The 27,854-nt window shown below is 39.9% G+C and overlaps 1 protein-coding gene across 2 annotated transcripts; it reads left to right on the top strand.

Moving 5' to 3' along the window:
• On the top strand, nt 1-26,314 carry wdr91 (WD repeat domain 91). Of its 2 annotated transcripts, none has more exons than XM_079178834.1 (18): nt 1-244; nt 3,427-3,563; nt 3,687-3,866; nt 4,072-4,165; nt 4,361-4,443; nt 5,221-5,330; nt 10,550-10,721; nt 14,342-14,539; nt 16,793-16,983; nt 17,263-17,317; nt 17,430-17,525; nt 18,061-18,155; nt 20,231-20,378; nt 22,392-22,500; nt 22,791-22,903; nt 24,336-24,443; nt 24,676-24,765; nt 25,029-26,314. In XM_079178834.1, exons 2-18 carry the CDS (start codon nt 3,441-3,443, stop codon nt 25,191-25,193), a joined length of 2,130 nt encoding a protein of 709 aa, XP_079034960.1. In that variant the 5' UTR covers nt 1-244; nt 3,427-3,440; the 3' UTR covers nt 25,194-26,314. The 2 variants fall into 2 exon arrangements, with proteins under 2 accessions (XP_079034960.1, XP_079034959.1); XM_079178833.1 differs by having other exon boundaries at nt 3,958-4,165.
• The last annotated feature ends 1,540 nt before the right edge of the window (nt 26,315-27,854 follow it).

Genomic DNA, 27,854 nt, shown 5'->3' with positions numbered 1-27,854 from the left:
CGAAGAAGACGAAGACCTCGTCACATGACTGTAGTATAACAAACACAACCGGAACAGAATGTTATCTTTGTTTTTGGAAATATTTCACATCGTATTACATTAAGATTATGACAGAGGAGCAGATGCTGTGTTACTTGGATCTATATAACCTTGATTCCGTTTTCGCAGGTTGAAGGTTTGACGGTGGTACGCGCTGTTCTGTTGCACCAAGAAACCGAACTGCAATACAAATTCGCTACTTGAGGTGCGTACATATTTAGACACGATGTAAGGCCTTTCTTGTATTAACGCGATACATATGCTATGCATTTTTTTTTTCGGAATATAAAAAAGTATGACTTTATCGTTTTTTTGATTGGCAAACTTTGTGGAATCTAAGTTAGGTACTAACGTTAACTGGAGCTTTTGGGACACTTCGTATTTAACAGGTATCTTGAGCGATCTTACCAATATATGGTGTTTACTCAGATGTTGAGTGAATGTGACAGTTTATTTAATGATATAACTCTATGTATCCAGGTCATGAGATTTATTTTTTAACGGGGTTTGGCATGAAGGTTTTTTAGGCAAGAGAGAGCGGAAGGAATCACAATGACTAACTGCAGAAACGTCTGCGTTAAGCAACACAAGTAGAGCAGTTCTACTCTATAGGCCAAAGACTCGTGACCTTTTAGAAAGTACAGAAGTTGTACTTTAGGACGAACCCGAGCCGAAGTGTGTTTGGATAATACTAAGAAGTTGGGTGGAAATTGTGGAGGACGTAACCTGCCAAAATTCATTAATTAATGACTTGATGAATATATTAATGACATTAAATGTAGCAAAAATATCATAAAAAATATATCTCTGCATTAATTAATCAAATGTGACATAACATATTTCTCTTTTAATGTGCTTCTTTATCTATTTACATTTGTATTAATTCCTGTATTTATCCACTCTTCCATTTAATTTTCCATTTTAGTTGTTTCTTTTCATCAACTTTGACATTTATTGATATAGTTTTACATTTATTTATAAAGTTAATTTATTCACTATTTCATTGATTGTTCATGTGTTTATTAATGTTTTTGTTAATTAATTAATTTACTCAGTTTTTCCTTTGCATTCTTAATTATTTGTATTTCTCCAAACTTATTTATTAATGTATTTTTCTTTATACATTAATTGTTACATTTCTCAATGCATTTCTGCTTCACTATGTGCCTGTCATGGGCAGCACACTGCTCCCTATATACAGGGATGGGTCAAATGCAGAGACAAAATGTCCCCTTACCGGGATGAATATAGTATAAAATAAATAAATAAATAAGGGGACTGTGTGTCATGGGGTCAACTTTTTGCCTATTGGTTGATCGACAGTGCCAAGATCCGACTATACCCAATAGCTTACTGGCTATCACTATCTGCCTTTCAACTCCAGCCTTCTCCCCCAGCTGGGTTGGGTTGGGTTAGGTTGGGTTAGGTTGGGTTAGGTTGGGTTAGGTTGGGTTAGGTTGGGTTGGGTTGGGTTAGGTTGGGTTGGGTTGGGCTAGGTTAGGTTGGGTTAGGTTGGGTTGGGTTAGGTTGGGTTGGGTTGGGCTAGGTTAGGTTGGGTTAGGTTGGGTTGGGTTGGGCTAGGTTAGGTTGGGTTGGGTTGGGTTAGGTTGGGAGTGAGATGTTCTTGACGAATACCCCAAGGGGCGCGGGCACACGGGGAGAATTTTCCTAAAAAGATCTCTGAGTTTCTTTAAAAAACATTTATGGTTAAAATCCCAATATACAAGTTAAATATAACCTAGGAAAAGAAAATTTGAAAAACAAAAAGGTTAAAAACATAAACAATTAAGAGGATTAAAAGAAGTAAGGGTTAAAAGATAAAAAATAAATAAAAGGGGTTTAAAAAGAGCATTGGAGCAGTTAGGTTAACCTAACCCTAACCCAATTAAAACAGAAATATTCCTTTTTATCCCATTTTATCAGGTAATTATTGCTTACATTTACTTTTAATACTATTTTTTGTGCATCTTTTGATCATTTATGTATTTAATAATTTATTTATTAATCTTTTATTTGTTCAGGATCCATCTTCCATAGAAATCACCAAACTTAACCAAAACAATGTAGCATAGTAGCAGTATGTTTTGAATGAGTTAGTCAATGGTAGTCTCATATTGTCATTTGCAGTCTCATGTCTAAATAACACTAACTTAACTGGTTGTGTGACATCAATAGCCCAATATATATATTATGTGATGCTGTTAAGGTGGCTATTGTTTGTTTATGACATGTTAAATGTAATATGGGTGAATATGAATAATTGATATCATGATTTGTTCTGTTAGTCATTTAAAAAAATGTTTTTCCTTTTGTTATTTAGAACAATTTTAAGATATTTGACAAAAAAAGGCAACATCAACAATACAGATGAAACACGTGGACTACGCACTCCTTACTTAGTTATAGTGTCGTTTTATACAGATGCAGATATGATTGCATCTTGTTTGCAGTGAAGACTCCATTTCTCTTCTCCAGTCCTCAGGGAAAAAGTCAGCTTTTCTTTCCAAAATATTTCTCTTTCTAATTCCATCTATTGTTTTGGTCTGGGGTGTTCAGTGTTATACCAACTTTTATTTGTTGCTTTTTGCAGGCATCACATACAATTTAACAGAGATGTAGGGGGCTTTACACTTATGCACAGAGGTTTACAGAACTTTGGAGGAAAAGAGAGCACTGTTATCAGACGGTATACTCAGTATCTGCAGAAGCCCTGATTTGATGGATCTGAATCAGTGAAGGGATAGAACAAGTTGAATTGCAGCACCCCTAATTATTTCCTCTATCAGACCAAGATACATGATTTTACTCTCCTGAGGGATCTCTCTTAAGGCTTAACATGTATTCTCCCAAAATGTTAAAATCTTTTCAAATGTACAAAGAAATGTCAATTCTATTGATAGCAGTGTCCTTAAATAGTACATTTCTTAAAACAAGTGAAGAAATCTGCCAATACAGTAATGAGTCGTGTCCATGTCTTGAAACCAGAACTGTATTAGAGTACGGAAAAATAAAACTTGAATTTAGATAAGACTTAAGATGAGTGATATAGATGAGTAATCAATTGAAGAAAATGATTTGAACTTGATAACAGGGATATATTTAGCTATACTATGCTAGTGTTAAACCACTATGTTGCTCTTCAAGTGAGGTATGGAAAAATCAAAATTGCCCAAAGATCAGACTGGACTTCACAGTAATGTTCCTCTAAAATGTATCTTGTCACAAAAACCAACTCTGTTTCGTATAAAAATGAACTATAAAATGTAGAAACATTCACACAACATCAAAGACATTTATGTGGTCAGAGCAGTTGAACGATTACAGAAAACCAAACTTTTTTTTCTGGTTGTAAATTAACAGTAAAATGTATTCTATTGTACCTCACAGGGTCAGAGGTCACTATGGGGTCAGCAGTGGAGAGGACAGACGAACATGTCAGAGAGTATCTAATCTACCGCGGCTTCACCAGCACTCTGAAACACCTGGACACCGATATCAAAGCCGACAAGGAGAAAGGCTTCAGGGTACGACACATGGATGCATCTATTTTTATGTGAAAAATGTGTTGAATGGTTCTTGTCCCTAACCTAAGAAAATGCTGTTTATTTTTAGGTTGGTCTTTAATCTAAAACATCTTCCGTTTGCAGGTGGATAAGATCATCGATCAGCTCCAGCAGTTTGTTCAGAGCTTTGACCTAATTGGTCTGAAGGAGTACTGGCTTTACTTGGACAGACGTCTGTTGTGCAGACTGGAGGATGTTTACAGATCCACAGTCAATAAACTGAGAACCAGCCTGTACAGATACTACGTCATCAACACCATCCAGGTAACATAATGTAGAGAAATCAAGAAAACACCAGTCAAAACAGTTCAAAGTCTCTATTACAACCATACCTCCGTCCTTTCATCCTCCTTAGAAAGGGAACCTTGAGAAGACGCAGGAGTTTTTCCAGAAGCAGGCATTAGAGCTGCAGAGTCAGTTTGAGTGGCGTGATTGGTTTATTCTGCCGTTTATACCCACCCCCGATCAGAACCCCGCCTTCTCTCCGTACTTCTCCCGCCAGTGGGCCGACACCTTCCTGGTTTCACTGCACAACTTCCTGTCCGTCCTATTCCAGTGTATGCATATCCTTCAGCTGAATCCTCAGCCGCGATGTTACAAGTTTTCAGATTAATGTCCAGCTTGTAGCTGCCTTAAATTTAATATTGAAGACATTGTATTGAATGTTTGAAACTCTTAAGGACAACACACGGATCCACTTTGTCTGTTTGTCATTTAAACTCTGAATTTGCTGGTTTCCAGTCCTTAACTGGTTTCACCCCAGCCTGTTCTGCTGAGTTTTGATGCTGAAGTTCAGAAGACAACGAGTCTGACTGAGGAGAACGAACAGCTCTGCCAGCTGGTGAGCATGACTTTTTTTTTTAAACTCCGTTTTTGTGGGAAACAGGGTTGAAAATCTTGTGCTTGAGGCAGTTTCTTGAAGATTAGCTTTACAAAATCAATTCACAATGGTTCATATTGTATTTTAAAATGTTACCTCATTTGGTTAAAAGCCACATTTTTGTGAGAAAAAAGTCATGACATTTTGTTTGAAAAAAAGTCAACCATAGTTAACATTAAAGTTATTTTGTTTCAATGAAGTCCCATCGTTTTTCAAAATGTACCATCATTTGGTTTAAAAAGGTCAGTAATTTGGTGGAGATAATCGCCCCATTTATCTCACCATTTTAATCTTGATCTGGTTTCATATTTATTTAAGATAAAGCATTTAGTTTTTTTCTCTTCATAGTCTTGTTCTTAACACATGTTTGTGTATGTTAATAGTGAACTACAATGCATTGTGACTTTTTCAGGGTTATATAGGTATTTTAATGATGCTTTTGTACAAATGTTATGGTTCCCCTTCTTCTTGGTTAGAACTGTATTTTTGATGTATTGTTGCTTATGTGATGTATTGCCTTTGTACTTGTTTTACATTTAGTTTTGCATTCTTGAATCATTAATTCATTTGAGATGTTTCTCACCCTGGGTGGGTCGAATAGTAGTCCTGAAGTTCCTTGTTTTCTTTCTGTACATGGTGCACACATTTCTGTACACTCCATGCTGAAGTTTGGCGAGATGGGTTATCATATGTCTTCTCGTTGTATCTGACCTGTCTGTCTTGTCTTATTTCATCCAGCTGTTTGCCCTGCAGACGGAAAGTCGGGACCAGAGAGAGGTAGACGAGATGGTCCACCACAAGCTGCCGGTATACGTCCAGAACATGGACCGTCTTGGAGACACCGAGCTGTGAGACACTTACATCACTGTCTTTAATTATTGCTGGCTACAACTAAGATGGCTGCCATTCTGTCATTTCTTTTGAATGTTCATTGTGTTGATTTAAAAGACCATTGACAATATAATGCTTTTAACCAAATTATTTTATTGGACCAGGACTCAATATGTTTCAAATATGGCTGGTCCCACTGACCCCAACGAAGATACTGTTTAAAGATTCTAGATCAACAAGTAAACTGTGTTTTGCTTTTATATAAGTTTAAGCTCTTACAGTTGGCAGCCATCTTATATCTTCTCTCTAAAAGTTTTTATTTTTTTTATTTCATACCCCAAAACCCAGGACAGATGCACAGCATTTTTCTGGTGTTGTGCTTTAGCATGTTAGCTTGTTAGCTTGTTGTTCAATTTACGCATTGACTGACTGCATTTGTTTTACCAGTATTTTATTTTAAAAGTTTCACTATTTAGTCGTACGTTAATTATATAGAATAGAACCCTTTTTCTGAATTTTAGAGCAGAACGTGGCTGACCTCCTGCTAAATGAAGGGAGCTAAAGTTCTTTGCTAATGCTTCAGAAAAGTTCAAATTAGGATTTGAGTTCTGAGAATTATCTCTGAATTCTGAGGATAAAGTAGAGATTTTTAGAATAAAATCGGAAATTCTGAGTAATGCCACAGAAGTCAGATGTGTGAATTTAAAACAATAAAATAATTTCGAATTTTTCTGTCGGTAATCAGCAGTATTATGAGAGGTGATGAAGAGGGCGTAATGTGAGGAAGTTTTAGGGTTTTTTTAGGGGGGTTTTTCGGACAAGGCTGCCATTCAGAAACCTCGTACATCTTTATCCCTTTGACTTTTTGAAGAATTTTGAAGCACTTTAAAGCAGCCAAAACTGCTGAATTATTTTCTGTTTATTCAGATACTAAATACATATTTAAAAAGCTTTTAACTAACTTATTGTTAATGATACAGTATTTGCTGTTTTGGACTGTGTGCTGTGATGCAGTTGATGTTGCCAAATAAACAATTCACCTGATGAATTGTTGTTTCTTGTCAGTACAATCCATTTTTTTTATTTTCACATATGGGTTTCACATGCTGACAGAGGACTGTAGACTGGGCTGGCGAATATTACGCTCTAAAGAATATTATTAATGAGACTGTTGGATGTAAAATAAAACAATGAGCGTTGTTGGGCAAATTATACCCGTACAGACATCTATGCACCTCAGACTGGTCGGTTAAAACTCGATATGCCGCATTTTTATGGAGATGTCTGGTTACCAGGGCGCATCATAGCCTCTTTTCCATCCATGAGACAAAGTGATGTGACTGGCTGACAGAGTATTTAATAATCAACACACCTGCTGATCGATATTCACATTCACCCTGCTGTTTTGCACGTTGCGCTGCTGCACAAACATGAACCAAAATAGAGGGTGCACATGGAGATGCCTTTTTGCACTTGACATCTATTCAAATTTCAACTTGCCATTCAAAATATTAAACTGGGGATGTAATGCATGCTTTTGAACCCTGGAAGAACCGGGCCGCCTGAGGCAATCTTTGACTGAAAGTTCATCAAAGTTCAACTCAACATGATGTGAAGATTCATACTGACCTGCCGCACGTCATCGTTACATAAGCTTTACTAGCACAAAAAACAAATTGCATTCTGGTAACCCATTAACGCAGCATTACCTGGATTAATAGCTGTGATATAATTACTGTTTTGGAAATTAGAATCCCTTACACTGTTCGTGACTGGGGAAAGTAATGATATTACAGTAATGCCCACTCAACACTGTATAGTGAGATATCAAAGATGGAAATGCACAAAAATTATTGATATGTCAGTCGATAAAGGTGAGTTGTAAGAAGCCATTTAAAGGTATAATATGTAGACACATTGTCTTGCAGTTGCATTCAAAATTCGCCCATCTGTGGCTCAACGAGCGAGCATGCACTTGAATAGGGAGAGAGAGAGAGATAGCGCTGGAGCGGTCGAGCAATCTACACTGCTCAAAAAAATTAAAGGAACAATCTTTTATCAGGGTATGGCATGGATTCAATTGCACTGCTCTGATAATGATTTGGTCAGGTAAGTAGCAGAGGGGGTTGTTAATCAGTTTCAGCGGCATCGGTGTTGATGGCATTAACAACAGGTGCACTAGAGGGGCAACAATGAGACGACCCCCAAAACAGGACTGGTTTTGCATGTGGAGGCCAATTCAAGTTTCTCCCTCTTGATCTCTTTGACTGGTTTTCCACTAGTGTTGGCTTTAGCTAGAGTCATTATCACTACTGGGAGCATGAGGCGATTTCTTAACCCTCCAGAAGTTGCACAGATTGTCCAACTCCTCCAGTATGGCATATACTGCCGTTGCAAGGAGATTTGATGTGTCTCCCAGCACAATCTCCAGAACATGGAGGACATTCCAGGAGACAGGCAGTTACTCTAGGAGAGCTGGAGAGGGCTGTAGAAGGTCCTCAACCCATCAGCAGGACCGATATCTGCTGCTTTGTACAAGGAGGAACAGGTTGAGCACTGCCCGAGCCCTACAGAATGACCTCCAGCAGGCCACTGGTGTGAACGTCTCTGCCCAAACAATCAGAAACAGACTTCATGAGGGTGGCCTCAAGGCGCGACGTCCTTTAGTGTGCCCTGTGCTAACTGCCCCGCACCGTGGAGCTCAATTGACATTTGCTATAGAACACTGGAATTGGCATGTCCGCCACTGGCGCCCTGTGCTTTTCACAGATGAGAGCAGCTTCACCCTGAGCACCTGTGATAGACGTGAAAGGGTCTGGAGAAGCCAAGGAGAACGCTATGCTGCCTGCAACATCGTTCAGCATGACCGGTTTGGTGGTGGGTCAGTGATGGTCTGGGGAGGCATATCCATGGAGGGACGCACAGATCTCTACAGGCTAGAGAATGGCAGTCTGACTGCCATTAGGTATCGGGATGAAATCCTTGAACCCAGGGTCAGACCCTGCGCTGGTGCAGTAGGTCCTGAGTTCCTGCTGATGCACGACAATGCCCGGCCTCATGTGGCAAGAGTATGCAGGCAGTACCTGGAGGATGATGGAATTGATACAATCGAATGGCCCTCACGAACACCTGACTTAAACCCGACAGAACACCTCTGGGACATTATGTTTCGGTCCATCAGACACCGCCAGGTTGCTCCTCAGACTTTACAGGAGCTCACTGATGCCCTTAGACAGATCTGGGAGGACATCCCACAAGACACCATCCGTCGTCTCATTAGCAGCATGCCGCGACGTTGTCAAGCATGCATACAACCACGTGGGGGCAACACAAGATATTGAGAAGCATTTTGAGTTGCAGAAATTTAATTTTGGCAAAATGGACTAGCCTGCCACATCATGTTTTCACTTTGATTTTCGGGGTATCTATACAATTAAGCCTTCTGTAGGCTGAAGCTTTTATTTCCATCAAAAGATGTGGCATCCTTTCGTTCCTAAGACATTAAACTGTCCATATCAGTATAGATATCCAACATAATTTTGCTTCACATTGAGATCTGATGTGTTTTCAAAGTGTTCCTTTAATTTTTTTGAGCAGTGTATAAAGTCAATGAAGAGATGAACCACTGTTAGTGAGAACAAAGCCATGAATCAGAAGACCAAAACATTATTTTCGGATTGTTTCTCAGCTGTGACATTTTAAAACACAAATAAACCCATCCACACTTCCTCACAAACCTGCGGGAAGGTGCCGGATTTTGAACAAATACAGCACAAGGATGTTCATCCTGCCGTCGGCTGTCTGTCCTCTCTGTGCCTGCAGGCCTGTGAGGTCTTAGAGTCTCGGTACGACTGGGGTATGACAAAGTGGCGGTGTTTGACCTGGGAATGAGAACCTCCTTGCTGACCCTGAAGATTCCTGAAGAGTCCCACACACAGAAAAATAAAATAGGAAATACAGACAAAGGACAGGGTCTCTGCAGTCACTGCCCCACACTTCAAGTGGGACAGTGGGGTGGATTATCTTTGGATCAGTCTATGTATTGCTTTTTGGTATAAACCTTTAACAGAACATAGAGATGAGCCTTAGCTGCCCAGACAGGTCATTCTAGAGCTCCTGATAGCAAAGGCACGGCCCCTGCCCCTAGTCTCAAATCATGCTTGTCCGGAATTCAGTAACGGGAACAGTCAAAAAGTAATGTTTAAATGTTTCTCAGAAGACATCAGAAAAAAAATGGCACAAACAAGCAGTGACCAAAAAAGTTGTGGTCACTATTTTTACACATGTAATAGTCTAATAGGCAGATAACCATACAATTTATATTTTCAAACACGCAGCTCTTAGTTCAGATGAATGGTATTTGGCAGTGTTACGACCCCAGCTTCTGTTAAACAAGACAAGAAGAAACAAGATGGACCATCAACATGAGGTTCCATGTTTTTTGGTTCTTTGTTGAATGTATTTCATTTTGTACTGTTGTCGTCCACTGTTTGTTCTGCAATCAGACTAAGAGCGAACAGCTAGCCTATCAAAAACAAACTGTTAGATAAACAAACCAAAGTAATGGCGCTAGGATCAGCATGTGACCACTAAAGCTTCAGCTGCTGCAGACTAAAAATAGCAGCACTTTAATACTTGAAACAAACATAGTTGCCATATTTTCATCATGTTTTCTACATTGCTTTTCTACCATTTGAAGTTTGACAGGCGCTCTTTTAATTTCGTCATCTTATTGCAACCTCTTCTTCGGCAATGGCACCCAACTGGAGAATTAGCGTCACCAGATGTTTATCTCGATGCCAACTTTTACTCATAACAGTAGTGGATGGAAATGCACATTGATTTATTTTGTATTTTGCGGACGTATTTGGTCAATATTTGAACTACATTTGGATGGAAGTCTGGCTAATGGCAATGCACAACAGATGGTCTTTTATCCTAAAATTTGGTTAAAAAAAGTCTGCTTAGGATACTGGATAATGAAAGCATTGCAATCTACCTATTTCATAGTGCAAAGGGTAAGCACCTTTGTTGTTTTGTTGTTGTTGTTTTTAGAGGGACTCCAAAAGGAGAGTGAATGATTCGAACTGTGTCAAGGTTTTGTTTTGCTCATAGTGAATCTCTGCATGCTCCTAAATCTTGACTTTATTACATATTGGATTCATTTTTTACTCATTAAGTAATGTGTTGTTAAACTTGTCACTTTTTGTTATCCCCCACCCCCCCTCCCTCTTAGGGACTTGGTGTCAAGCCAGCGTCCTGTCAGCACTGCCACCACAACTTCCAGAAACTTCTTCTCAACATTCCTGCCGCAGGGCAGACGCACTCTGGGTAAACTGCCTCAGTTCACCACTGGGTCCTCGCCAAGCCAGGTTGCAGGGTGTAGGAAGGACCTGCCAATCAATCTGGTAAGAGGGGCAGGTGTTATCAAGTTTAAAAGCTCATTGGGATTGAAAACAGAAAAACAAAATTTCTTTGAAAGCATGTAATATCAGAGGCTGAATTCCAAAATGTATATCTTTATATCTGCAGGTGGGTGGATATTTGGAAAAAGCTGAACATGCTTTGCGGCCAATGAACGGCGACAAAACGTGTTAAGCTGTATTTCCACTAATGTCCACTAGTTGTTCTTCCGAGATGTAGTTTGGTTGCTTGTAGCAGCTTTATTAAGTAATACATAATTGTTATCAAAATATGTAACGATTATGAATAACTAAAAAATGAATCATAAACCCATACATTTGTATAACAAATGATGGTAATCAGCTTCCGTGATAAGACAACATTAATATAAGTAAGGGAATTTAACTTTAGATTAAATTTAGGACACCACCCAATTTTGGAAAAATAGGGAAAACTTCAAAATGTAATCTCAATCTCTTGTCATGGTGTACAGGGACCTATTTCATATTCACACAAATCAAATGATCAAGTTATTTATAAATGTAATATTCATTAGACTAACTACATAACTAAATTACTAAACAGAAAAAAATGAATAAACGATAAAATAAAATAAATTCATGGAATGAATAAAGAATATACCAAAGATTGCAATGAATAACGATGAACCAAAAATATAATCAAAAGAATTTCATGTGACTAGGTAAAATCAATGACTCATATTATTGATTGATGTCAATCAATTAAATTCGTTGTTTGATGTTTATACATTCAATTTATTTCAAAACATTTATTTTCAGTTCAGCGGTTGAGTTTGATAAGCACCAGGGTAGCTTGTGAAGCTTTATACTAGTTCTAGTCAAGGGAGATTTTACTTTAGTTCTAAAGCTTATTGATAGGTTATCATTGTATATACTGTATATGAATAGGCTGTTTATCTGTTAACTTCTGTAAACACAACAGTATGATTAAATACGATCACATCATGTTTTAATCAATTAAGATCAAAGAGTTGCTTTGAGCTGTTTCTCACAAGAGGTGCATACTGTGAATATTTTCATTTTGGTTTCAGTCAAAGTTGAGGGTAGCAGCACTGTAGCACTCATGGCAAAGTCACAAACATCACATGGCAAACAAACACATAGCTAATGTTAGCATTAACAAATGCTACCTAGCGTTAGCCAGCTGTAATATTACCAATGTAAGAAAATAACACAGGCTGGTCATGTCTGATAAAATAGTTGATTTTTGCATTGATACGGCAAGCCAATGCATTGACTCCTTATGACAACTTATTAAAGTAAATAACCAACTTAACTTAGTTAATGTCACATAATGACGTTTAAACGCCAGGTGCTGGTGTATTCCTTCAACATCGTGGACCTTCATATGAAGGCATATCACTGTCAAAATCCGAGAGCACAAATGAGATCCACGCGTATTTTACTTTGACTAGCGCTTTTTACGTTACTCCGCGCAGAATAGCTCTGCTCACGTGAGCAAAATTGCAGCCTGCGAGGAGAAAACCATGCTTTGAGCGCGAGGGGCGTCCCCTAGCGTGCGACTACGATCACTGCTCTTCTGCTCGCAAAACTTTTACCTGCTCACTCACAAGTAGATTTTCTTTTTGACACTAAGTGGGCGGACCCAGTCACCATTGTATAACTAAATTGAATTGGTTACAATCCTCGTCTTTAGATTGGCCGGATATCACTCTGACACAGACACTAGGGGGTCGATTTTCAGATTGCACTACATCACAGAGGTAAATAATGTACTGTACTGCCACTACAAACATACGATGATCTTATAGAATATGATGCATTGCTGAAGATTAAACTAACCAAAGGAGTTAAAAACATGCAGCATACACGTTAATGCAGCAATATATATCCTAAAACATCAGATATAATAGATAATAGATATAATATAATACATTTTACTGCACATGTACTTTTACTTTCTGCGATAATAACATACTTGACTATGGTTTTGAATGCAGGTATTTTACTTGTAGTGGATTGTTTCATCAGTATGGTATTTGTACTTTTACTGCAATGAAGGATCTGAATAATTTTGTATCCACTAATTACTTGTCAGTGATTTAAGTTTGGGAACTTATCTGGCAAACAGTTAATGTATAAACAATAGTTCCTAACCTTGGCTCCAGATCCTTGACCGGGTCAATTGTTGCTCATATTATATACAACTACATTATATCTGTTAACCTCTGTAAACACAACAGTATGATTACATATTGTCACATCATGTTTTAATCAATTAAGATCAAAAAGCTTCTTTGAGCTGTTTGTCGCAAGAGGTTTGACATCATTCTATTACACACATTGTATGTAATAGAATGATGGAGTGAATTTAAATCAATCTGAGCAACTTGACTCCAGTTTATTTAGAGAAACACATTTTTAATTATTGTATTTCAAAACACTAATATCATATTTTCATCAGCCTCTACTGTCTGAACAGTTTAAAAAACCTGTCAGACAAATGTAGAACATTTACTTCTGAGATGTAGTGTTTAGTGGATTGAAAACCACCTCCTACACAGACGTCAAAGTGATATCCGGCCAATCTAAAGACGAGGATTGTAACCAATTCAATTTAGTTATACAACGGTGACTGGGTCCGCACACTTAGTGTCAAAAAGAAAATCTACTCACTCGCGAGCTGGTAAAAGACTTGCGAGCGAGTGGAAAGTAAGTGGAAAGTAAAAGTTTTGTAAGCAGAAGAGTAGTGATAGTGGGACGCCCCTCGTGCTCAAAGCATGGTTTTCTCCTGCAGGCTGCAATTTTGCTCACGCGAGCAGAGCTATTCTGCGAGGAGTAATGTAAAAGCGCTCGTCAAAAGAAAATATGCGCGCGGCTGTTTAATTTGCATGTGCGCGTGTGGATCTCATTTGCGCTCTCGGATTTTGACAGTGATTTGCTTTCATACCTTCAATACAGTTGCAGATTTATCTGCCCACGTTTGATTGTTTCAACAATTAGCTGGGGGTGAACAGATCTGATGTTTGGACCACAAAAGCTAATAATGTTCCCTCCTTCCACTTTTCTCCCCATTACTTACATTCATTCATTTCATTTCATGTTTATTTGGTAGAGACAAATACATAGATAGTTGCAAAACAATTATCCAATGCTGTGTATCATAGCATTTTTAGCTATAGCTAAACATGATAAGGCTATGCCATCGTTGGGTCCACTCATGTGATTGGTTGAAAATGGAGGAGACATCTGATTGGCTACAGATAATTCCCTGTTGAAAAGAATGTAGTGAAGTTCACAAATGACATGTGGTATATAAATGGTATATAAATGTAACATAAAAATATGTTTTTGATGGAAATTTCAAATCCCTTTAAATATAATTATTTGTGGATTTCAATTATTTATTCAAAACAAGAAATATTTGTGTGTGCATCAAAAATATATTTGCTAATGTTGGAAAGATGGAGAAAATATACTTGTGAATCCTTGTGTGTGCTCTCATTAATACTGAGACTGATCCCATGTCTGGTAGCCATATAGGGGGTCCTCAAATATAAGTGGCTAATAGAATTATGACCTGAGATCATCTTCTGTTTCTAAAACTAATTTGTCTTTTCTAGCCTGCAAAGCCAAAAGAGGCAGTCCAAGCTAATGAGGTGAAACCAGTTTCCAGCCAGGCATCAACCAGTGAACCCAAGAGCTCCCAGTCACAACAGTCTACAAACCAGCCTACAAACCAGCCATCTCGTCCCAGACACAAGAAAATACAGGAACATGAGAAAGAGAGGAAGGAGCTTTTCTCCAAACCACCACCACAGGTACCTGAAGAGTAGGACTGGGAAAGTTTGACATTAGAACTGTAGTCACAGCAGTTTTGTGCATTTTATAATGTCTGGTTTCCTTGTACAGTAAGTAACTGTAGCCAGATTTATTTATGCCAAGTATACAAGGAATTTGAATCTGCTTTTTTGCATCTCTCAATATACTTACACAGAAATAGATAACAGCTTGGAACAGGGACAAGAAAGCTAAACAAATACAGGTTAAGGATCGACAGGACTTTAATATACACAAGTAGTGATGTTCATCCCGCGCCAGGACGCAGGGTCAGCAGGCTAAGGAGAGAAATCCAGAAGTCTCTCTCCCCAGCAACACTTTCCAGATCTTCCTGGGGAACTCCAAGGCGTTCCCAGGCCAGACGAGATATGTAATCTCTCCATCATATTCTGGGTTTACCCCGGGGCCTCTTACCAGTTGAACTTGCCCGGAAAACCTCCTAAGGGAGGCGTTCATGACGCATCCTGATCAGATGCCCAAACCACCTCAGTAAGCCTCTTTCGACGCAAAGGAGCAGTGGATCTACTCCTGAGCCCACCCACCCTACAAAGGAAGCTCATCTCGGTCGTTTGTGTTCTCGATCTCTTTTTGTCTGTCACTATCCAAAGCTCATGACCATAGGTGAGGATCGAAACATAGATGGACTGCTAAATCGAGAGCTTTGCCTTCCAGATCAGCTCCCTCTTCACCACAACAGTCCGGTACAACGCCCGCAGCAATGCTGACGCAGCAACGCTGACGCAGCAACGAACCGCTTGTCCATCTCGCGCTCCATTTTACCCTCGCTCATGAACAAGACCCCAAGATACTTTAACTCCCTCGCTTTGGGCAGTGACTCACTCCCAACCCGGAGGGTGCAATCCATCATTTTTCGGCAGAGAACCATGGTCTGTCTTAGAGGTACATGCTTAACACTCGGCAGCAAACCACCCCAATGCAACCTGAAGGTCATGTTCTGAAGGAGCCAATAGAACCACATCATCTGCAAAAAGCAGGGATACAATTCTGAGAGGAAAACACAGACCAAAATAAATGAGGAAAACTCCTGTGGTGAATAAAACGGTTTTAAATTTATTAAATGGTTTCTGGGTGAGGACTGAACATTTTCTTGTGACATTTGTACACCAACCTTTGTTTACGTAGAAGCAGATTCCACCTCCTCTCGCTTTCCCCAAGATCAGTTACGCGGACCACTCACAGGAGTTGAAAGCCCAGCAGATGGGAGTGAAGTGTCCAAGATATGCTTACCAAACCAAGTTTTAGTGAAGTGCTGTGCAGTGAACTGCAAAGGTCTGTGATGGCTCTGTTGAAAAGCAGCAACTTATCCATCCTGTTGACCAGAGAGCGGACGTTCACCAGATGTATTGACGGGTGCGCAGTTTGAAATCTCTGCTGTCGTAGTTTAACAAGCAATCTGGCCCATTTCCCTCAACTCTTGGTAATCCCATATAGAGCTGCTTCTCGTCCAACTAAAAGCTTAGTAAAACGTTCCTGTTCAATATAAAACTTGCAAAAAATTACAGTTACCTGTTAGATGTTCAAAAGATCCTCCCTGAACAGAAATGTACTAGAGAGAGCAACACAGAGGCTGCCATTTGCGGCACCATCTTGGATGGCAAAATGATTTGCTTAGCTCAGCATAAAGACTTTAGCAAGAGGAAACAGTTAGCCTAGCTCTCTCCAAAGTTAAAAAAAATACACCTCACCAGTTAACATGTTTGTTTAACTTGTACACGGACAAAAATTTAAAAGTTGTGGTTTTACAGTACATATGCTGGAACTGCTATGGGTGGACAACAGCTGGGCGTAGTCACTTACATGTAGGGACTGCTACAAATACATTCCCATGAATACTATTTTTATGTGATTGTGAACAAGCTAACCAAGTGGTTATAAGCTAGAGGTAGCAAGCCAGCTAGTTTGTTGAGCGTTGTTAGCTGAGAAGTGCCAGTATGTTACCAGCTGGCTAGCATGCTAATGGATAGCTCGCCAACAAGTGTAGCTCTGCACCTAACCCATGAGCAGTCACTACGCAACAAGCTTCCAGCACTATCAATTTCATGAGGATGTACAAATCAATGTCCTGGTCTCACAGGGAATTAAAATATTTTACTTGTGAACAGCTATTCCATTCAAATGACCTGCTTTATTTTTGAGGTTAGGGTGCTGTAACTGTGATTGTTTGGGAACAAGATTCAATTTTCACTGACAACATCCTTCTCTGTTATCTTTAGATACTAGAGAAGAAAGGGGAGACAGGAGAGGTAGAGCTACTTGCTGAGACCTCCAGCGAACCTCCTGACCCCTGCTCATACAGCAGGAGCTACAGAGGAGCAGAGGGAGGAGGTCTTTCAACGGAACAGTCTTTCATCAAACTCAGCCAGGAGGAGTACGGGGAACACCACTCCTCCATCATGCACTGCAGGTCTGCCTTCCACACACTCCTAGTTTTGTTTAACTGGTCATACAGGGGAAGGGAATACTGACTGACTCCACCCCTTCTTCATCACAGTATCTCACAAATATATTAGCCTGCCCGGTTCCTGAACAGGTAATAGATGGAAAACCATCTGGGGAAATTAAGATTTTAACAGCAGGTGGACTTGACTGGCTTTTAAAGTCACATAAAGATAAAATAAGATAAAAGCAAAACCTAAAACATTCATTCTTCTCTTTTTTGTCCATTTGTCCTTCTGTTTTCCAGGGTTGACTGTTCTGGTCGCCGGGTTGCTAGTTTGGACGTAGACGGAGTCATTAAGGTGAATCTGCACCAATTATCTTTTGGGGTTATAAAAACATAGAAAAGACATGCTTATTATTGTATATCACCAATTGAAACACATAATAGCCTTCATCCTCCCTCTTTCTTAGGTGTGGTCATTCAACCCCATCATGCAGACCAAAGCCACCATCATGTCCAAGTCTCCTCTGCTGTCTTTGGAGTGGGCCACCAAACCAGACAGACTGGTATGATCAAGACTGCACATTAACTGAGTATAGTGAGATTGACAGCATTAATCAGATTTCTATTTGTACTTTTAACTTGATAAATGATTACATTCAGTCATCAATTAACTGCTGTGCTCAGGAAATTACTAAACACTTGACACATTCCTACAATTCATGAAATGAACTTGCACACAAAATGTGCGTCCAAATATATAAAATGCACAAAACTAAAATCAATCCTAGACAAAAAAATAGAGTAATTACAGCATGGCACCTACACATGCAAGGCCAGAAAGCTAAAAATGAATAAAATATGGTCTGTAAAAAATATGAGTAGAAATACCATGTAACACAAACAAGATGTTATGCATAAAACTGAATGTGAGATACACTAAGAACTGTACTGGCGATCACATTCCGCAAATAGGGTTCTTGGTTTAGGTAAGCTATAGAGTAAGGCATGTTGTACTTTATAGTGAAGGTTAGCGTCCCAGGGGAATATATGTAAGTTCATGAAAGGTCCCTCTGAGTGACAAAAACTCTGTGTGGTCAGTTGTTACTAGGCAGCGGTGTTGGCACGGTGCGGCTGTATGATACGGATGCCAAGAAGAATCTTTATGAGATGAACATCGATGAAACTCATCCACGGTAAACCTGGTTTTCTGTCTACTGTACTGTATTACAGTTTGTTACAATTGTTTACACACATTTCTCTATATTGAGGTAATTTTTTCAAAACAGTCAGACGGTTCTCTTTATCGACATGTACAGTCAGGGCCATAAGTATTTGGACTATGACACAATATTTTTAATTTTGCTTATTTACACAACTCCAATGAATTTGAAACTTATCAGTCAATATGTGGTTGAAGTGTAGACTTTAAGCTTTAATTCAATGGATAAAACAAAAGAATGACAATGACTGTTTTTACACAGCCATCCACATTTTCAGAGGCTCAAAAGTAATTGAACAATTGTCTGACAAACGGTTTCATGGCCAGGTGTGGCCTATTCTGTGACTATTTCATGACAAATGATGCAGACAACAGGATTCAAAATGTTATATTTGCAGTTGGTAGCTGGTCCTTGGAACTCTCAGCATGCGGACCAAAAAGGTGTCAATGCAAGTGAAGGAGATCATTATTAGGTTAAAAGAATTGGTGTACCTTAGTGAAGAAAAACCCCTTCATAAAATCTACCGAAGTCAAGAACATTCTGGAGGAGGTAGGCGTGCCGTTGTCAAAGTCTACAATCAAGAGACGCCTTCCTGAATCTAAATTCAGAGGGTTTACAACAAGGTGCAAACCACTGGTAACACTAAAGAACAGGAAGGCCCAATTAGACTTTGCCAGAAAACATCTGAAAAAGACTGCCCAGTTTGGGAACAAGATTCTTTGGATGAAACCAAGATTAACTTGTACCAGAATGGTGAGAGGAGAAAAATGTGGAGAAGGAAAGGAACGGCTCACGATCTGAAGCATACCACATCATCTATCTAACATGGTGGAGGCAGTGCTTTGCATGGGCATGTACGGCTGCCAATGGAACTGGGTCAATGGTGTTCATTGATGATGTCACAGCTGATGGAAGCAGCAGGATGAGTTTTGAGGTGTTTAAGGCTAAACTATCTGCTCAAATTCAGCCTAATGCTACAAAACTGATTGGATGGCGCTGCGCAGTGCAGCTGAATAACGACCTAAAACGTACTGTGAAAACAAGCCAAGAGCTTCTCAAGGCAAAGGAATGGAATATTCTTCAATGGCCAAGTCAGTCACCTGATCTCAACCCAATTGAGCATGCTTTTCACTTACTAAAGATAAAACTGAAGGCAGAAAGACCCACAAACAAGCAGCAGCTGAAGGAGGCTGCAGTAAAAGGTCTGGCCATGTGTACTCAAAACTCAACCGACGGAACAAAGCTGCTGACACTGCCTACTTGTACAGTGTACAGCGTAGGAGGGTCTCTGCCTGCCTGCCTGCCTATTGGCTTTAGAAATGCACTCACAAAGCCATCCTGCCAGGCGTTTCTTGGACAGGGCTTCACCATCCCTGAAGCACCTGAACAGCTGCTCAGTGTGTTTTGATGACCTTAAATAACTCCTTAAGGTCTTGGGAACAAGAGAGAGAGGGCTTTGGTCGAAGGGTTGCCACAGTCACCACGGAGCAACAAGCAACGGGTGTGCATTGGCAGGTTGGTTAGTTCACATACTCTCTGAGCTGAGCTTCTGACCCCCTGCAAGAACCGCTTTGCGAAAGCTTAAGTGACATGAGAGAGCCCTCTATCCACCAAACACTGCAAAAAGGAGAGAATAGACCCCAACTGTACATGACAGGGGATCTAGCCTCTTTTCCTTGCACCAGCGGTGTAATTCTTACCACTTTGCCTTGTCGACCCCACTCTAGCTGCACAACCTGTCCAGACAGACTAGCTTTGGTGCCACCTCGTGAACATAAAGGGGTTACCAAAGCCATTACTATTTATCCTATGAGGTACATGAATGTCTGTACCCAGTGTCATGGCAATAACGTATTTCTGATTCTGATTCCATCTAATAATGCCGTTTTGAAGGAGTTATAGACTGGTACTTTTACTTGACAAAATAGACTAAAATAAACCAGACTTAAAAACCACATGCTTGAGTTTTGCATTTTGTCATGTAGCAATGAATAATGTTTGTTGTTGAAGTACAAATTTTGATCATATGTCCCTGCTCTGTCTCTTAGTATCTTGTCGTTAGCGTGCAGTCCCAGCGGTTCGTCATTTGTCTGTTCAGCTGCAGCTCTCAGTCTATCTGGAAGTGTAGAATCTGCACCTCGACTTCCGGTGTCTGGACAGCTGCTGCTCTGGGACACCAAGACTGTCAAACAACAGGTAATTTACCAGCTAGTTCAGTAATAGTTATTTAGCTAATAAGCTACTGCATCAGAGCAGCATTAGCAGTTAAAAGAAAAGAATACTCAACCAGACTCCTACAAGTTTCACTTTGACTCTCCAAGTGTCCTTTGTCACTTGGAGAGTGAAACTCCTCATAGAGGATTCAACAAGTAAATAGAGTAAAATCTCAATACATTAATTATGCTAAACTGTAGAACTTTTTGTTTTTTGTGAAACGGCATTCCTGTGGCAAGGTGGGAAATGTACATTTTTCGTCATGAAATAGGAAGCTGTTGAATTTACCTGTTCCGATCTGCACCAAATTGCACTTGCTTGATAAGAGTCCAAACCTGATGGTATCTACAACCCATATTGAATTATTGTCATTGCGCCACCTACTGACAGGAATCACTCATGTGACAAAGATCATCTGATTTGAAATGATGATTTTGCTTGTCATGGTCTACACATGATACAGCAACATGACATGTGATTAATGTGTTTGTTGTGTAACAGATTAAGTTTCCTTATGACGCTCGCTTTTCATGGTTGTAAATAGAATTTATGTACCTATTACCATTTTCGCCATTGTTGCAATCCACATACAGAAGCGAAACAACAGGGAAGCAAAGGGGCAGTCAACGGAAGAGAGACACAAAATGCAAACAGCCCTTTCTATGTTCCCAGCTGAATTTAGAGAATCGTTCATAAATTCAAAATAAATCTAATGCGCTGATAGTGCTACCTTCTCATGTCAGTGCTCTGTATAATACATGTTGGCCTATTCTTTGATTATGAAATAGCCATGTTATTTATGCATTATGAATTCAGTCATTACCACATTTTTTTGTCACTGCATCAGTTCTACAGTGAGATTGGCAGAAGAATCAGAATCCTTAGGTCTTAATCCTCAAATAGTCCATTATTCATGGTCACCCCTAGTTATTTCCTTCCTCAAATTCAGGGATTCCGTAATGTGGATATTAATCTCAGTGTGTATATTAGATACCAAGCTAGCTTTGGTGTGCTCAGGCCCATCTGTGTTCACCAATTAAGCATTAGTGTCGTTGTTACACGCCATTTCTGGTCTCTCGTTTTTATCTAATCTTGTAGACATATGATCTTGGCTCTTCTGAGTTTTATTCCGACTACAGTCTTTTCATATTAAAGCAGTTTACTCCAGGGAAATATTATTTAATATTATTATTAATTGGGTGGAAGAGTGTTTTGTCAGCCTGCCATTTCTTTACAGCATGCCAACCAGACGTCAGCGAGCTGGAGTGTTGTTGATGAGATGACCTCTCATTGGTCATAGGCCACAGTAACCTATGGTTACTGTACATGTTGAGTCCACAGGCAGAGTTCAGGAGATATCAGGTTACAGTTACTGGAGATGATTAGAGGAGAGTTAATACTGTTTACGTTTCAAAAGAAGTTCAGTTTAAACACACAATACAACATACAAAATTCACCTGTGGCACCTACAATAGCGATGGGAAATGTTCAAGTCAGGATGATTGTAAAATTGGTCATGTGGGGGTTAAAACTAACTAAACTTGACTAATTCATTTTCTTTGATTAACAAACATTGGCTGATGTGTTGCATCCATGTTTGTTTGTGTTTTCAGACATTTCTATATCCTTATGTGCCAAGAAAGAAATATCATAGTTTTCAGAGGATATTTCGTAATATTTACAAGTGGATGTTAACATGAAAGCTCGTAGCTGCCATGTTAAAATGTGTATTTTCTTACCATTATCATGTTTATATGCTAACATTGAGTATGTAAAAAGCCTCTATGTACAGCGGAACTAAGTTATGTTTAGCATGTAATGTTTATTCACACCAATGATAAACCATGATCAACATTAAATAGTAAGACTAACGGCTTAATGTGTACTCAAATATTAGTAGGACCTATGATAATTAGCATTAGCATGTTTAGCATTAGATTTAGTGTATTCAGTTCCTGTGGATGTAGTATAATCAGTGTTCTGTCTGACTCTCAGCTCCAGTTCTCTTTAGAACCTGAACCAGTAGCCATTAACTGCACTGCCTTCAACCACAATGGAAACCTGCTGGTGACTGGAGCTGCTGATGGAGTCATCAGACTGTTTGGTCAGTGTTTATTAGGGACACGTCTGATGATGATTATTGTAGATTCCTCTGTTTATTTCTGATCACTTTCACTGTACAATCTTAGAAATACTGACAGATGACCTAAATTGCATCAGGAGCTCAAAGTGACAATCAGTCCTGCCCATTTTTATGAACCATCTGTTTAAGTACATTAAACAGCACATTGTACAGTACAGTATATTCATGTGTAATTGCAATGAATTGCTTTGTGTAAGCTCTCTGTAACATTTACATATGAATCACACAGTCCTCTGAAATGTCTGCTTTAGATATGCAGCGGTATGAGAGCGCTATGAGCTGGAGAGCTCACGATGGAGAAGTTTACAGTGTGGAGTTCAGCTACGATGAGAACACCGTCTTCAGCATCGGAGAAGATGGCAAGGTATGTGTTTGTTTTGTGGAAGCATGTTGGATGTTTTGGAAAGAAACAATAGCAGTTTTGTATTATTTAGAATCAGTTTTGATGGCCAAGTAAGTGTGAACACATGAAAGGAATTTGACTCCTGTATTTTTTTGCTCTTAATGAATATGCACAGAAATCGAAATACAGCTAATAACAGGTACAACAAAGCTGAACTAAGGTAAACACAAACATTTGACTACTGTGTAGACAATAGTGACATTTTTGCAAAGGGTGCTGGAATAAATTTGGGTTTTCAAGGGTTCAAGGAAAATGTATTGTCATTATGCAGCACAGGGTTGCACAACCAAATGCAGCTATAGCCCGTTTGCTACTCAAGTCAAATAAAAACAGTGGTGCAATCCTGTAGTGCATTTTTGGAATTTGCATCAGGATGACTGTAAACAGCAGCAACAAATCAATTCCCTGGGCAGATAATATGGCCCAAATCTTGACTGTGAGGGCAGTCGACTCTGCTTTCGGTGGCGTTTGGTCCGACAGGTCTGACTTGGTGGTCATCAGTGGGTGGTGATCATCTCAACGTCCACAAATGAATCTTATCGCCACGATTCCTTCTCCAATGTTGATGACATTGACATGCCATAAGTGTTGCAGTAATGGAGACAAAAAATGAAGACAAATGAATTGAACTGAATGGGAGCTACCGGCTGCAGGAAGGGGTGACAGATGATAATAGTAACACAATTGTCACATACATACATACATACATACATACATACATTAAATTGTACCTCTGCATTTAACCCATCCTAAGCATTTAAGTGTAGTGAGCTGTTGTGACACACTCAGCGAGCAACTTCAGTGTCTCGCTCGAGGACACTTCTATATGTGAGCAGTAGGAGCCAGGGATCGCACTGTCAAACTTGTAGTTTAAAGGATGACTAGCTCTATCTACTAGCCACAGCCACCCCAAGTAGAAATGAGAGATGTTTTTGGTTGCATTGGAAGCAGGACGTTTTACATTCGATCACATTAATGATAGCAAAACAATCAGACAGTGCACAGGTCATTTAGTGATGTGCCCAGTCCCATTTGTCTGAGACAGAGACAACACCAAGTAAAAATGCGGTAGATTCAAGACCGATCTTAAGTACTTCAACACTGGTTGGCACACAAAAACTGATTTGAGATGTCACTGTGTACTTACTGTGTTTTCTGTATTTTGGTAGTTTATTTGTTGAGGTCTGCTTGAGTCCCCAAGAACAATGAGCAAGGAGTCTGGCTGTTTTTGTTTCTCGTCAGTGATCTGGTCCGCCAAATGTTGTAACACCTTAGTTGGGATGTAAACACCGAGCAAAATGAACTATATTATTATATTGTATTGTATTGTATTTTTATTTATTATATTATATCATATTATAATAATTTAAGAAATGTATTTGTTTATTTTCAGTTCATCCAGTGGAACATCCATCGGTGTGGGGTGAAGCAGTCGGAGCAGGTTTTACCACAGGATGCCACCGGGCCCTTCATCCTGTCAGGGTACAGTGGATACAAGCAGGTAGTGTTAACAGAGAACAATACCTCACAGACTGTAGTAGCTTTTATTCATTTGGATCATTTACTTTTACTAAATCATTAGGAAACTGGGATGACATCACAGTTATAATAGATAAGGTAACAGGAAAATATATCCTGCTGATGGAATATTAGGTAAAAAGAATGAAATGGATCAAATAAAATGAATTTAATAACCTGTTGATCTCTAAATGTGTGAATGAACTCTTGCTTAGGTTCAGGTTCCTCGAGGTCGACTCTTTGCCTTCGACTCTGAAGGCCAGCACATCCTGACCTGTTCCAGCAACGGAGGACTTATATACCGAGTAAATAAGCATTCATAAGATAAAACTTTCAATTATAGAGAGGGACATTGCTTTGCCTTGCTGTCTAACTGAGGGGTCATTTAGCAATTGCCATCACCATGGCAACCTTTGATTGCTGACTCAACAGTTAAAGTGGCCAGCACCAGAAAAGGCTACTTAAAAATGATCTTCCCACAATTTTCACTCTTCATACATAATTTCATGTACATACAAATGTAGATACATTTTCTAACATGTTTTCCTTTCACCTCCCCCTCTTCGAGTTGACCAATGGGGAGCCCGCTCTGGAAAGCATGCTGTCACTGGGGGGGCACAAAGCGCCAGTGGTGACAGTTGATTGGTGCTCCGCGGTGGACTGCGGCACCTGTCTGACCGCCTCCATGGATGGGAAGATCAAGCTGAGCACGCTCCTGGCACAGAAGTCCTAACACACCTGAAGGGTCAGAGGTCATCAGAATAAATGATAAACTGATTCAGTTTGCCCATTCGCTGATTGAGATTATTCCAGAATCTGTTAATTACAGTATGTAATTTGTTTAATGATGTGATACAAAACTCACCAACCTGTTAACAAATCATAATAACATTAAAATCTCACTGAAAGTTCAATTTGAAAGCAGGTTTTTAATTAAAGCTGCATGATTTTGTATTTTGCAGGCCTCTATAGCAGGCATGGGCAAACTACGGCCCGCGGGCCATATACGGCCCGTTGGGCTTTTTAATCCGGCCCGTCAAATATTGGTACAGAATTGTCCAAATTATAGTAAAGACCGCATTCATTTTGCCTTTTTCCTGCAATACCCGGCGTTTCAGTTGATCCCACTAGATGGCGCACTCCAGACACACTTGACCTTTGCTGGGGTCTGTCCTCTCTAGATGACGCCCACAGGACAGTGATTGCTACTTGATTGGTTCTTAGCAGTCACGACTGTCCTTCCCTGGTTCTTCACACCACTATCACGTGACCCGTACCCGGAAGCTCATAAATAACAACAGCCTTGATTACCGATCAGCTACCAGGTTAATTCAACATGGACAACTGATTACAGGCGTTACTGACCGTGTTGTCTTTACTAGCAGCTGTTTTCCAGTGAAAGTCTGCATTATTATGGAGGAAGCAGCTGTTATTGGAGCGATTAGTGAGCAGTGTGTCCAGCAGCGTTATCAGACCTACGGAGCGGCCGTCTGAAGTCACGGTTAGCGGCTTTAGGAAGGGTGATGGACACACAACGGAGGACTTTCCTGTCCTTATTAATGCTTATTTTGTTCTGCACAACTGTTGTGAAGTTCGCAGATAAAATGTAAAGGAACAAAAGATGAATTGCTCTCCAGTAGACAGAGACTTCAGACACCAGCAGAGCTACGAGTGAGAACAGACAACAACGAAACTGAGGAAACGAGTGAGAGACGTGTTGACCACATTTATGGATCATAATCTAGTAAACCTTTATGTGTAAGTGTTGATTTTAAAGTAAATGTGATGTGTGAGAGAGAGAAAAACCTGCAGCGCTGTAACTAACGTTAAGTCTGAAAAATAAAACTTCTAAAGCTTTCCACTAAATGTGTCTGTTTGAGTTCATAGAAGAAGATTTTAGAGAAGATCTTAAGTATCAAACACGACCTTTCATTATTAAAGACTATTTTATTACTCTGTCGTATTTTGTTTAGCTAAGCAACCAATCTACTTCCTGTTTACACGGCACCCACATACCCAGTGTACGTGAATAGTCATGTGATATTCGTTTTCAGGCGTTTGTCTGGACGGAGATCATTTCTAAAACGATGCTGAAACGCTGTGTTCACCTCCCTTAAACTGGATGAGTTTTATGTTTCACTAAGCGAAGTTAAGTTTCTAAACATCAGGAGGATGGCACAGAGGATGCTGGTGTTGTTTGGCTCTACCTATGTGTGTGAGCAGACGTTCAGCGTGATGAACATCAACAAATCACGTCTCAGATCCCAGTTAACTGATGAACACCTCACATCTGTCCTGAGAATTGCCGCAACCAAACTGACACCAAACTTTGATGCACTGGCAAAAAAAAAAAAAGAGTGAACAACACTGTTCCCACTGAAATTAAATGTAAGTTTTCTTTAATTTATAGGTAATGGCTTTTACTTGTAATTTATATTAGTTCACACAAATCCATCTGCTACTGGCCCGGACCTTTAAAACTCAATGTGGCCCCTGAGCCAAAATGTTTGCCCACCCCTGCTCTAGAGGGACACAGGAACTCCACAACAGTCTGAAAGATTCACAGCTCTGACATATCCTCACCTTTTGGAGTCATGACCGAAATGATAGCAAACGGCTGTCTAATCCCACATAAAGCAGAGCAATGTTATACACTTAGAGTTGTGTTTCTGGCCACCTGATCAATGTAAGTCCAATATTCACTCTCCTTTTATCTCTGGTTTGGTTTCCACCAACTCCTATGGAAAAGAATGTGGCTCTTTGGCTGCTAAATGTTCCAATTTCTTCACCAGCTAGCTACTAACTGTGTCTGTCTGCTGTTTGGTGCTGGGCAGTGGGCAGGCAGTGTACAGTTGGTTTATCTTGCTTGTTAGCTGGAAACAAGGTTGAAAAGAGCATTGAGACTGAACCATACAGTAAGTGTGTAATGAAGCAACACCTATAAGCTAAAAGAGGCTTAAAAGCCTAGCATCATATACTGATTTGATTAGAAACAAGTTATAGGTTATAAATGAGATATTCTGAACAGTAGGATTGCACCCTATGGCTCTCAATGTGGCGACGGCTGAACGGATATGTTGCAGCTAATGGTGCTACAGTGCAAACAACGGTAACAGTGCTGACAGTGTTAACCCTAGGAGGAACCGGAGGGTGGGCTGTACACTTCCGCAACAATGCTGAAGGTCGGGACGGCTTCATCACTGTCACCACCTTACCAACACCTTGCAGAGCGGTGGCCATGAGCTAGCCGGTGGGGCATGCTCATGTGCACTAACACACTAGAAGGCACGTGCCGCCGGCCCGGCTATGTAAACAGAGCACAGAGAAGCTCTGATTACAACATATATGGGGAGAGCAACTTCATTATCTGCTCAGGTAGCCATTACTCCACTCT

The sequence above is a fragment of the Pholis gunnellus genome, assembly GCF_910591455.1.
Source record: "Pholis gunnellus genome assembly, chromosome: 18".
Taxonomy (NCBI): Eukaryota; Metazoa; Chordata; class Actinopteri; order Perciformes; family Pholidae; genus Pholis; species Pholis gunnellus.
The sequence above is the reverse complement of the archived record's forward strand: the minus strand, read 5'-3'. Positions and strand labels throughout refer to the sequence as shown.

What these genes read in the sequence shown, in the direction of transcription:
- wdr91 (XM_079178833.1), top strand. Translation starts at nt 3,441, where the DNA reads ATGGGGTCAGCAGTGGAGAGGACAGACGAACATGTCAGAGAGTATCTA. An exon ending in ACGTAGACGGAGTCATTAAG is followed by an intron (nt 17,318 to 17,429) that starts GTGAATCTGCAC and finishes CCTCTTTCTTAG; the next exon opens with GTGTGGTCATTCAACCCCAT. An exon ending in ATCGATGAAACTCATCCACG is followed by an intron (nt 18,156 to 20,230) that starts GTAAACCTGGTT and finishes TCTGTCTCTTAG; the next exon opens with TATCTTGTCGTTAGCGTGCA.